General features: G+C 43.2%; 1 protein-coding gene and 1 long non-coding RNA gene across 4 annotated transcripts; both read left to right on the forward strand.

Annotated features, from left to right (window-relative positions):
• Positions 1-670: 670 nt before the first annotated feature.
• LOC124673445 (berberine bridge enzyme-like Cyn d 4) lies at positions 671-2,275 on the forward strand. Its single transcript, XM_047209524.1, has one exon. It carries the CDS (start codon positions 671-673, stop codon positions 2,273-2,275), a length of 1,605 nt encoding a protein of 534 aa, XP_047065480.1.
• Positions 2,276-4,024: 1,749 nt separating this feature from the next.
• Positions 4,025-6,373, forward strand: LOC124678326. 3 transcript variants are annotated; one of them, XR_006994419.1, is made up of 8 exons: positions 4,025-4,133; positions 4,214-4,291; positions 4,377-4,617; positions 4,729-4,811; positions 5,205-5,580; positions 5,706-5,781; positions 5,970-6,058; positions 6,211-6,373. It is a non-coding gene; the product is annotated as an uncharacterized LOC124678326 (long non-coding RNA). The 3 variants fall into 3 exon arrangements; XR_006994420.1 differs by having other exon boundaries at positions 5,424-5,580; XR_006994421.1 differs by having other exon boundaries at positions 5,456-5,580.
• The last annotated feature ends 6,188 nt before the right edge of the window (positions 6,374-12,561 follow it).

The following is a 12,561-nucleotide window of genomic DNA, read 5'->3' on the forward strand; positions in this document are numbered from 1 at the left end:
TTGGGCATAGCCAATGGTGGTTGTTGTTTACTTGTTTCGTATTGTTGTGGTTCGTTGATCACTTTGGCGGGGCTATTTTCTGTTCTGTTTTGTTTCGTTTTCCTTTAAGTTTACCTTTTTGGATGTGTACATGTTTAATGCCTTCACTATTTTTAAATACTATTATTTTTTTTAGAGGTCGAATGTAGTTGATATCTTTTTATATAAATATTTTTTTTTAAAAATGGATCCTCGTCTGCACTTGATCGATGCAGGCAACCAAATGAGTGCTTCCTTTGCTTTTTTTTTGAACATGAGTGCTTCCTTTGTAAATGTTCCTTGTGAGAGTGTGCCTATGTGGCGGCGGCGGTGGTGGTGGTGGTTGGATGTGTACAACTTTTTTGGGGGGTAGAGATGTGTACGGATGTACAAGTGTTTTCTGAAAAAAAAAGTCATATATGAGCACTGATCCATTCGAGATCTGCATGTATATTTAACGACTCTATTGCCTACGCTGGATCACGTTCGGGATAACTTACTATCCATTTAGTCAACATTTTAATTCGGCCTCAATAATCATACTACAGAACTTTACTTACGCGTTTGCAACAGATAAAAAGGCTAGCGAAGGCCAGTTTTTGCCTACGAGCACGAAGCTAGCATGCACGTCCTGGCATCGAGCTCTATGGTTATGGCCTCGTTGCGAACAATGGCGCCAGCAATGCTCATGATCTCTAGCTTATTCTTCCATTCTTCCTATGCTTCCTCAGATGACTTCCTCCGGTGCCTCTCGGCGTCCATACCGAACAAGCTTCTCTTCGCCCAGAGCTCCCCGCGGTTCCCGTCGGTCCTCGCGTCCTCCGTCCGGAACCCCAGGTTCCTCACGCCCGGGACAGCGCGGCCGCTCTGCATCGTCACGCCGACGAACGCGTCGCACGCCCAGGCCGCCATCGTCTGCGGCCGCCGCCACGGCGTGCGCCTCCGCGTGCGCAGCGGCGGGCACGACTACGAGGGCCTCTCTTACAGGTCGGTGCGGCCCGGCGCGGCGTTCGCCGTGGTCGACCTCGCCCGCCTTCGCTCCGTGCGCGTCACCCGGGGACCGCCCGCCACAGCGTGGGTGGACTCCGGCGCGACGCTCGGGGAGCTCTACCACGCTGTCGGGAAGGCCAGCGGCCGTCTCGCGTTTCCCGCGGGCCTGTGCCCCACGGTGGGCGTCGGCGGGCACCTCAGCGGCGGTGGCTTCGGCATGCTCCTGCGCAAGCACGGCCTCGCCGCCGACCACGTCGTGGATGCCGTGCTGGTAGATGCCAAGGGGCGACTCCTGGACAGGAGCTCCATGGGGCGCGACGTCTTCTGGGCCATCCGTGGCGGCGGTGGTGGAGGGAGCTTCGGCATCGTGCTGTCGTGGAAGGTGAAGCTCGTGCCCGTGCCGCCGACGGTCACGGTGTTCACCGTTGCCAAGTCCGTCGAGGAGGGCGCCGTAGACATCCTCGCCAAGTGGCAAGAGGTCGCCCCGGCTCTCCCCGACGACCTGTTCGTGAGGGTGCTCGTCCAGGGACAGGTGGCCACCTTCCAGTCCCTGTACCTGGGCACCTGCGACGCGCTCCTGCCGGTGATGCGCCACCGCTTCCCGGCGCTCGGCGTGAACCGGAAGCACTGCAAGGAGATGACCTGGCTCCAGTCCGTAGCCCACGTCTACCTCGGCGCCGGCGCCACCGTGGAGGACATCCTGAACCGGACCGCCGCCGTGGACGCCGTCTTCAGCAAGGCCACGTCCGACTACGTCCGGCATGGCATTTCCAGGGACACATGGGCGGAGATCTTCACCAGATGGCTTGCGAAGCCAGACGCCGGGCTGATGATCCTGGACCCCTACGGTGGCAAAATCGCCGACGTGCCGGAGTCCGCCACGCCATTCCCGCACCGTGGAGGCGTGTTGTACAACGTCCAGTACATGAACTTCTGGGAGGGCGCCAGCGAGGAACCGGCGCGGGCTGGGTGGGTTAGGGACCTGTACAGGTTCATGGAGCCGCACGTGAGCAAGAACCCGAGGCAGGCCTACGCGAATTACAAAGACCTTTGGCTCGGTGAGAATGTCGTCGGCGCCGGCGCCATTAGGAGCTACGAGGCAGGCAGGGTTTGGGGCGAGAAGTACTACAAGGGTAATTTCAGGAGGCTCGCCATGGCCAAACGTGAGATAGACCCTGACGACTACTTCAGCAATGAGCAGAGCATTCCGCCGCTTGCTGTCCAGCTCATCTTGACGAATATGGCGCAGGTGGATCCATCCTACTGATTGATGTATTAAGCCCTTTTTACACATCCTTCTGCAACACTAAATATATGTTGTCAGGTGAAAGAAACCTCAAAGACTGCAAATGTGTTCCGCATCTCTATGTTCTCTATCCCTTCCCCTAAGACTCTGAGTTCATGCGGGTTAATGCCCCAAACATTTTTGGTGTGAGCATCCTATGTTGCTAACATCTCATATGTTTGTACTTTGTAGTATATATTACAAATAATAAAAATAGCTTTTTATGATGAGGCACAATACCAGAAGCCATGATATAGTAAGCATACACATATTTCTTCTATAAATGTTCCTAGACTACCCGGCCAACCAAGGCACCTGAGAGGGGCAAACGTTCGTCCACCGTTGGATGCAAGCGATTCACTCCCGCTTTTCACCTCAGCCATCCATTGCGGTAATTTTTTCGTCACCAGCTTTCTGCAAATGAATGCATGACAATTGGGCCCAACCAGGTGTGGAGCCGACAGGAAGAGACAGCCAGAACAGCTCCTTTGCGTAGCCTTTCTTTGTGTACGCGCGGCTCGAGACAGAGGCGACCAATTCCGCTAGGGTTCTGGCCCGAAGCCTCATTCGTCCGCCACTCCGCCTCCATCCTCCGCCGGGTGAAAACCCTAGATTGGGATTGGTCCCTCCTCCTCCAATCCCCGCGCCTCCTCGCTCCTCCCCAATCCCTCGTCTCTTCTCTTTCTCCCAAGCGGCCGGCGAGCTCCGATGGTGGCGGCGAGCAGGGCAGGAACGGGCGGTCGGGGCGGCGACGAGCAGGGAAGGATCCGTCGTCCCCACGACTCCCCCGACGACCTGCTTCTGAGCGCCGGCAGGCGACGGTCACCGCCGGTCGCGGGCGTCGCCGCGCAGAGGCCGCGTCAGCCGCTGCCTCGGGTCGACGCCGCCGTCGCGGCTCCTCTAGGTGACTGCCGGATCTCACCACGAAGAAGCCATGGGAGGAGAGTAGGTTGGCCGGCCGTGCGCGGCGTTGCGCCACTGGTGGACGATGGTGGCCGGCCGCACGCACAGCTGGTGGAAGATGGTGGCCGCGGCTGCTGGTGGTCTCATTTTCTGGTGGGTTTCTTTATTTTCTTTGCCTCGTCTTGTTTCACCTTCCTAGGCTGCTTGCAGCCCGCCTTATTGTCATGGTCTTGGATCTCCAGATCCAATAGCCACGGGTATTCAGTTGTGAATGCTTGTGTGTTTGTGTATATCATGTCATATGTATATACATGTATGGATAGGGTCCTGGGGAATTTGTACCAGAAATGTTCCATGGTGTGGTGCAGTTTTTAGAGTTAGAGTTTGAGTGTGTTCCAATCGGTTTGGTTTGCCTCAAGTTTCTATTGATGTATACATTGAGGCATTGCAGGGTGCAGTATATGATGCATGCAACTTTCAGATAATCAAATATTCTTATGTAGAGTATGTCAGTCCACTTTCATTAATCAAGTCATGTTTAAATTCGACGCAAGTTAATTCTTCATCAGATTTACAAAAAAAAAAAATGCTGAACTTGGATTTTCTCAAGGTCTTCCATCTTTACATGGCAATGCTTAGTGTATAAATTTGCATTCTTGCGTGTTTAAATTAACTAAGTCATCTTTACAGATCAAGGTCTCTTCTCATGTACCCTGTCATTGATCTGAATGGTAACATTGGAGTCTCTTAAGTCGCCTCATATCCTACGTTTTTGTATTAAGCCAAAGTTCGTTCATTAATTGGCATCATCATTGCTCGTGTGGCAGCAGACTGTCAATAAATAGTGGGAGGAGGGGTGGCCTTGGGAGTCCTCCCGGCTCCGGCGCAAGTATACGTTGCGATGCATTCCGTCCAGCCTGGTGTGGCTCTGGTTGAGGTATTGTTTCGAGTTTTATCTTGCCTTTCACTTCGTTTATGTCAGTTTAGATTGATCTAATCAACTTCTTCTCCTCTTAGGAATGGCTCTCTCTGCTTGTTGGAACAGGAAGGGAGCAAGCAAGAAATATATCAGCCAATGAACTGGTTGATAAATAGGTAATTTCTTGTTCTTTCTAAGCATTTTAATTTGATGCTTAAGATTTTTTCTCCGTATATGACTAACTGTAAACAAAAAATACAGATTGGACCAATATTGGAAAAGAGCACAAGATTTGAGGATTAGAGAATGCTTCTAGACCAGAAGCACCATCTTTAGACTACGCATCGAGCGGCTGTTGTTCGATGTGGGAACTAAAATTCACTGTTTTGACCCGATCGGACGATCAACCAAGGTTTGCCCCCTGGAGTGACAGTCCAAAATTTACCCTGAACTGATTAGGGCACTTGCTAAGCAAGTAGTCCAAGACTAGCACCAGCTGAAGGTTCTACCCCCAACTTACATAAAATGGCTGTTTGTACCATATCTTAATAACTGTCATGTGGTGTGTAAACTGCTGAAGTTAGACGTTAATCACTTCATGTTGGGCATGCAGATGAACAAGAAATTGCAGCAGCTGAAGGCACCAACAAACCTTGAGGTGTCAAAACTTAGTGTGGAAGGCCGTGGGATGGTCAGGTAATTGTAAACTATATACCCGATAGCCTTGTGATGCACATGATGAGACACGCCATGGTGGGCTGCTGATGCAGTATCAACCACTATTACCATCACCATCAAGGGACAGTAAAGATTGTATACTGAATTCTGAGTTCCATCCCCTAATCCTCATTTTGGCCATTTTGGGGAATCCCTGTTTTACTAAAGTGGGGCACCTGTTATCTGTGGCATTGTCAAGTATAACAAATGCCAACCTTTTGGTCATGTTAATTCCAGATTGTATAGGAACACATGTGTGGCTATAGGAGCTTAAGCTCTATGATGTGGATATGAAATTTTTAATATGTTTGTGTTCTTTGTCCCCTTCTAAAATTTCAGAGTCACAATATTCGTTGCTCGTTTTATATCTAGGAGTAATGCATTGGTGTGGACTTGGGATTGCGGCGGTTGTACCTGCAGATGTGGCGGAAGGCAAAGCTGAAATTATACTGAAGCTTTCCATCTTTGCCAAGTTTTTTAACCTCTATTTCTATTCACAGAGAGGCTTTTATCATTTTGTTGCACAGTGCAAGCTTTCCTTTGATACTTACCAATTATTCAAGCAACCTTTATTATTTTCTATATTCACAGTACCTGCATATGTGAGGGTTCTGCCACTGCAGAACAATGGGGGCCTCTACCTATGGACCGCGATAATGGCAAGTGACTACAATAGTTCATCCTTTTAGTGGAGATTTGATGAATAGTCTGTTTCGGGAATGTGCAGTTGGAGAATTTGTTCAGATTGGTATGGTTGCTGTTCGTGCTCCACCTGAGCATATCTGCATTCTTCTCCCTTTATCATATTTCTGGCCCTCCCCACGGGAGCTTCCTCATCTGATTCCTCTAATTTAATTTTTATTTTGTATCTAGGGTTTGGGTGTCCAGGAGATTCACCGACAGTAGCACCAGCCATCATTGGTTTTTATGGACTCCATGGCTGTTCTAGGTATGCTTATCCTACTAAGATCTATTTCTCTTTCTCTCTTCCACGGTATCCAACATCATTCAATATTTCTCGCTTTGTTGCTTCTCACTTTTTCTCCGGTGGAGGTGTTTGTTACAATTTTTATACTGCCTTAATGCTTTCCAGTCTTAGATCGATCTAATAATGCATCTCTCTGTTTGGTGGAACAGGAAAGGAGCGAAAGGGTGATTTTTTGGAGGGTCTGATCATTGTTGTTCTGCTTGATTAGCACAACAATAGGGTTGCTCCCTCCTGCAAAGTATCGACCACATCTATGCCTCCCTCCACATCATCTCCTCTATTTATATCTACATGGTTTTTTTTGTAAGAAGAAGAGCAGCAATTTTAGCCAGAGTAATATATTTAAAGTCATCGATAATAGTGTTGATTGTAAAATTTCTTAATCCCTAGGCCATATAATAAAAGGTGAAGAGCGGTGGTAGGGAACCACGCCTACGAGCGTGCTCATGGTGGTACCCAGATCCCAACAATGCATGGTTACGGATGTCCTCGGCCAGGAAACTCTTTCTTGTCTCTTCGATTTTCAGTGACATCGCTTTGGTTTATGCTTGATTCGGTGTGCATTTCTGTATCGTGGATGGTTATCTAAATTTTGTTGGGTGCATCTTCTCTGTACAAAAAAACTGCTTCGGAGGTCACGCTTACTCCTTGGGCTATGGCTGATGGGAACCTTTTCTTGTTGCAAACTTTCCTGGTTGTGTCATAGGATTATCACCATTTCAAACCATGGATATTTATAGTAGATGATCTTCACTTATCCATCTAATTATTAGTATTTTAACTCTTTAATATCTCTCTTTTGCCACTCGCTTCGGCTTCATGCCTACAGTTTTAAACTTGCTATGCACAACCTCGGTGTTCGTTGTATGATTGTTTCTCCAACCCATGGTTGCTAACATGGTTTTGTAAGGATCTTATTATGATCAGACATGAAGAATACGAGATAGGTTGCGATATATGTTGTGCATTTATGCTCTTCTCTTATCCACAACAAACAAATGATTTTGTGTCTTTCTTTTTAATTTTTGAAAATGCATTTTGCAGAAGAATGCTACATCTTTTAGAAATATAGTGGAATTGTAGCCTGGAAGTAGCATTCCTTTTCAGTTGAGAAGAGATACAGTTTAATTGACTGGACAGAAATTGTAGGGCACTTTTATTTTCTACTTCTTTCGGTGTACCCTAGAATTTAACCTACTTATTCTTGTGGATCCATGGAGATCAGAATGGAGAAGTGGCTGTTATATATTTTACATTTTGCACAAGTGGTTGTTATATATTTTTATATTCTGCTTCGGAATATATATGCTCCATCTAGCTATTTGCAATATTGCAATTAAGGTGTTGGGATGTTAAGGAGAGATGTCATACGGGCTTTTTTTCCATCCAGGTTGCTGCCGCAGTTCACAAATGCCATGGTCTGAATTGACCGGTCATATTGGGCTCACAGGTTAATGTCTGTTTTTGTCCTTGACTGATTGCTTTTTCAAGGTGGTTTCATATATTTGTTGGGAGTAACCATTCCGAGGTTGCTCTAGATTTTCCAGAAGAAGTAGCTCTATTTTACAGGACTGCTGTAACAAACCAGGAATCTAGACAATAAGCTTCATCAGCAGCAGCTTCCCTGGTGTATGTACTTGTTTGTTTTTCTTGCCTCTCTTTCTGTGATGTTTTAATACTGCCCGTCTTTATTTTGATTGTTTATAGATTATGAATTATGAATTGCTAATACAACAGTGGACATCAGAACTGTATTCTTGAGCTCCCATTCTTAATTGGACACCACAAGAGTACAACAGTTTGCTCGACCTTTGCGAGCCCATCACGGTTCTCAAGTGCCAACCGCTTATTGTCGTCTCTTGTAAGGACCAAACGGATGCTACTTTTGGTTTCTGTTAGTGTATATTCGGGGGTTCTTTTTTTGTATGGTTAGCAGAACATGATATTTTCAGCAAGTAGGATGGTACCAGGATGTAGTTGAAAGTGTTAAAAATTGTTGTTCACACTAGCATGTAGGAATTCATACCAACCTTTAGGCAGCTATTTACCCAATGAACCTCTTATTGTTGTTTCTTTAGGCTAGAATAGCTTAAATATTATGTCTTCCATTTATCAGCAGTTTATACACACTTCATTTATTCGTGCATTCATTTATTTTTGCAAGCTCTGCAGTCGGTTGTATTTTTTTTCTTATTGCTCACTTGTGAAACAAAATAACAAATGCATTGAAAAGTCATTCTGAGATATACAAAATAAGAGATGCTCGCTGTTAGTACATATGTGAATAATTCCTTTGGTTTCTGTATATGGTATCTTCCTAGCTATCACATATGAATTGGTATATTGCATACTAATGAGAGGTTTGATAATTTTAATGATGTGTTACTCATATTTCTCTATCGGGAGCCCAAGTCATTTCTCTATATTACCCTTTGTTTATTAGTTAGTGATATAGTCTGTCGGCTACCAGGTTAAAAGACATTGCTTAACAACTTTTGGCTTCTAAAATTTATTCAGTTAAGATGTAGATCTGTTTCGAATAAGAAGAGAACTCCTAAGTAACACTTCGTACAATATGCAATATTTTTTTTTAGCACGACATAAGGATAGCTACTTATTTTTATACCAAAATCTTTTCTTCGATTGGCTTCTCTACTTGTTCACTACGGTTTTGATTGTTATTCCTGCGTGAAACAATTTGTTAAGTCAATTGTAATTTGCACAATGAGGTTCTCACCTATCAACTGAAAATATCGTTTGTAACAAATATCTTGAGATCTTGGTGAGCATGGATTTTGTACAATCCGCTCTTTCATCTTCTTTTCTTAGGTGTGTGCTCAATCTGTATGAATTTTGCATTAATGGCAAAAGTCTATGCTTTTGCTCTTTGTTATTAGTGGTGCACTTTGATATATAGTACAAGTCCGTGTGGTACGCTTTTTTGACCTATGTTGATTCAAATCTTGTGTTAATCATTCGTAGGTGTCGACCGAAATCTCGGGCGGACGAATCAGGCAAAAAGAAGACTCGCATTAGAAGCAGGTACAATATTTGAAATGATCCGCACTTATCTCTCCGGATTTGTTTTACAAGTATACTTGTGCCTATAGATGGTTTGGGTTTCTCATGTGAGAAAGTTGTCAAATCTGTACTCGCTTACGTAGGTTGCGATTTATCACTGATTACTTTGTGGTTTGTTTTTCAAGAGTGGTGGTTCCACCCTTCGTAGCCTTTGTTGTATGTGGATTCTTTTGATTCATGCTGCTATCGGTTGCTTAGTTATGTAGTTCTTATTTTATCATGCGGTGTATTTTCTCGAGAAACAGACTTGTGTACATTTCTGGTTTATCAACGGTTTGTTCTACTCTTATTATTAGTGCAGTGGTTTGTGCTAGCCGGATGGCTTTGCCACGACAATGACTTTGTGAACTCCTGGCTCTACCCGTTTATTTCTATCTATGAAAAAGACTACTTATCTACCTACCCCTATTTTTTTTGCATGGTTCCCTGATTAGTTTATGTTTCCTTGGTACCATGATATCCAAATACTATGTTGCGACAATGTCCAGCCAATATAGATGCTGATTTTGGTGTGCCTTCTTTGCTTTCATTGCTCTTCACAGAATCAAGTATGTTAGCTACTATAATATACTCCCTCCTGTTTATTATTTTTATATAAACGTTTGTTACTCTATTGTACTGATGCAAAATGCTTTCTTTGGCAATTCACTCATTTTTAATATCCCCAGATTCTTTCAATTTAGCTTCGGTTTGATCGGCAAATCATCTATTTCTATCAGGAAGCTTTCTGGGATCAAATAAATTATGGGTTCCCTTGATATTAAACTAAAGTCTATATGTGAGTGATTTTCATCTAGAACCCATGTTTTCACTCGATTTTGCAGTATGCAAGTCACTGTTATGTGTATTGCCTTGTTTAGCATGGAAGTCACATAATTAAAAATAGCTCTTCTGATGTAGAAAATAAAATGAATCCACAGACTGAACTCATTACGGTATTACATGGGATAAATGTTTTCCGAAATTCTCTTTCGGTTCTGTTTGCCCAAGTTGACAAGTAGCAATCTTGATGAAACACTGCATTTTTATTTCATAAAAGTCGATGGTATGGTTTTGCACTTGCTAAATAAATCTGTGTCGCTATCTATTACCTTGGTACACATACCGCATTTTTATTTCATAAAAGTCGATGGTATGGTTTTGCACTTGCTAAATAAATCTGCGTCGCTATCTATTACCTTGGTACACATATCGGCATGTTTTCAGGTGCATGTATCAGTCTTGGTCTATGAGGAGATGCGTGCTATGTATGATGATGTGCTGGTGGCGACCTCGATCTTGAGCCACCACACCTGGCTTCTACCACCATGCAGTTATCTTACTGCATTTAACTATATGCATTTTTCGTGGCGTTGTTTTTTCTTTTCCTGAACCTTTAGATATACCGAGGCAAGGCAGTAGAGAGAGTATACTTTCGTGGGGAGCTGCCACCCCTTGTTGGCAGTGTAAACTTGGCCTTCTTTGGCTCTTTTTTATGTGATTGTACACATTTTCATGGTGTGTTATCGAAAAAAATTACTGCAGCATCTCGATGTAATGGTGTGTCTTCGAAGAAACTAAAGCAGTTAAATTACGACCTATTTCTTATAATAATTAAATATGTTAAACTTATGGTTTAAATTTTGATTTGATTCTGTCATTTGCGCGATAGCGCAACGGGTCATCTAGTTTATCCTTCAAACTGCATGCTTTGATTCATTTTCAGTACCATGTTCAGTATATATATATCACAACTGCAGTACATATTAAATTCACAGACACAATTTTTCATCCACTGCTTCGTACATGTTTCACACATGGTTAAGCATCTTCAACATATCACGTCATTTAGTTTTTGACTGCCTACTCGTGTTTTTACTTTTTAGGCTTACTGATCTTGGTCTTTCTGCTTGCTTCACCTGTAAAAAGAGTTCCTTATTAGCATCTATAATTGAAGCTATTCATGACTATAACAATTAACAAATAAGTAATGGTAGAACATGCACATTTAATAAAATGAAAGTAACAACTATATGATTCCTTACTCTTTTTCTGATTCCTTGGGTTCGACCTTGTCCTTTTGCGCCTAGGTAGGTCGCAGTGCTTGTCCTTGTTTGGGTAATTCTTGATAGTGTGTTCATTAGAACCATAGTGGCTGCAAGTGTAGAACTTATTGTGCTTGATTGCCTCCCTTATTGTTAGAATCCGAGATCTTCCTTTTGTGTTAACAACATCATGATCTAGTTGTTCATTGTTTCAAGAGGTAGCATTATCATGGTTCCCCGAACTCACATTGGTTACTGCTCTTGTAGAGATATTAACTTGTTTTGTTGTTTGCGCATCCTCACTATCCATGTCATACATTGATTTCTCTATCCTGTCTATTTCTTGAAGGTAATGATACTTTCTTTTATTTTTTGAAGTAGTGGAAGTTGTTCTTACAAGCCTTTTCGAGAGTACGTTGAACATGAGAACAGGGTTATCTTCAACTTCTCTGGCTCCTTGATCAACTGCACCTTCTCAGATTTTTTTCCTCCACCGATCAATGAAGTACTTATCGGGAATTTCATGTATGTTCAAATGAACCATGATATTCAGTATATGTGCACACAACATGCCATCTTTTTGAAATTTGCAACATATACATGAGTAATCATGTGCCAATATGTCAACAAGCACCAAATATGTCATTGGTTTGTGCTCCTTCGTACGATAGTTTGCTGCCTGCAAAACAATATAGGCTTTTTATTTTACTTGCTCATGGAGCTGCAGCCTTGCGATATCTTGGAGTGTCCACTGGAATTTCCTGAAAATCCCAATGTTACGTGAGTGGCGTACTTGTCTTTCCTTGTATAATTTAGACTAATATTTTTCTTCGGGCACTTTCTTGTTCCTTGATATGTGATCACATTGATCCTCCATGTCATGTATGGTGTCCAAAATTCTTTGGTACTCCCTTATGAAACTTGTCACACTAAACTTTGCTCCAACTCCAATATTGAAGATAGCATTTGTACTCTCACTTTGAGCAGATGTCTAAATAAATGGGAAAACATTCAATTTGAAGTAAGCAGGTGCCCAGTACTTCCATTTCTCCCATAGTGTTTCAAAATATTCAACATGTTGCCCTCCATGCTTCTCAATCATCTCCAGCCAGAGTGTCTCAAACTCGTGTACTATAAAAGTTTTGTCAATAATGTCCCGAAAATACTCATATAAACCTTTGTTTGCTTGAAGCTATTTTCTCCTCTGCCTTCTTTTTAAGGTGGAGAATGCACAATCTATGAAAAGAATTCGGGAAAATAGAAGCTATTGTTATTTTCATAGCTATGTTTCCATCTGTTATGACTGACAAAGGTGGCACACCTTCCATAAATGTAATAAATTGGTTAAACAACCACTTGAAAGTGTCTGCAGTTTCGTTGACAATGAAACTGCATGCAAACAAATAGGTGTTCCCATGAGGTGAAACAATGACTGAAATGGGAGATTGTATTTGTTTGTAAGAAAAGTTGTGTCGAAACTAAGGCAATCACCGCATTGCTTATAGTATAACCTTTATTTCTGGTATGCCCAAAAAATTCATCTAACTTTTTCTTCATTGTCCTAATCAAATGAGTACTAGAAACTAGGATTCTCTACTTGTTTCTTGTTAAACATTTTACAACCTCCATCATGTCA

Source organism: Lolium rigidum, chromosome 7, assembly GCF_022539505.1.
Source record: "Lolium rigidum isolate FL_2022 chromosome 7, APGP_CSIRO_Lrig_0.1, whole genome shotgun sequence".
In the NCBI taxonomy this organism is placed as follows: domain Eukaryota; kingdom Viridiplantae; phylum Streptophyta; class Magnoliopsida; order Poales; family Poaceae; genus Lolium; species Lolium rigidum.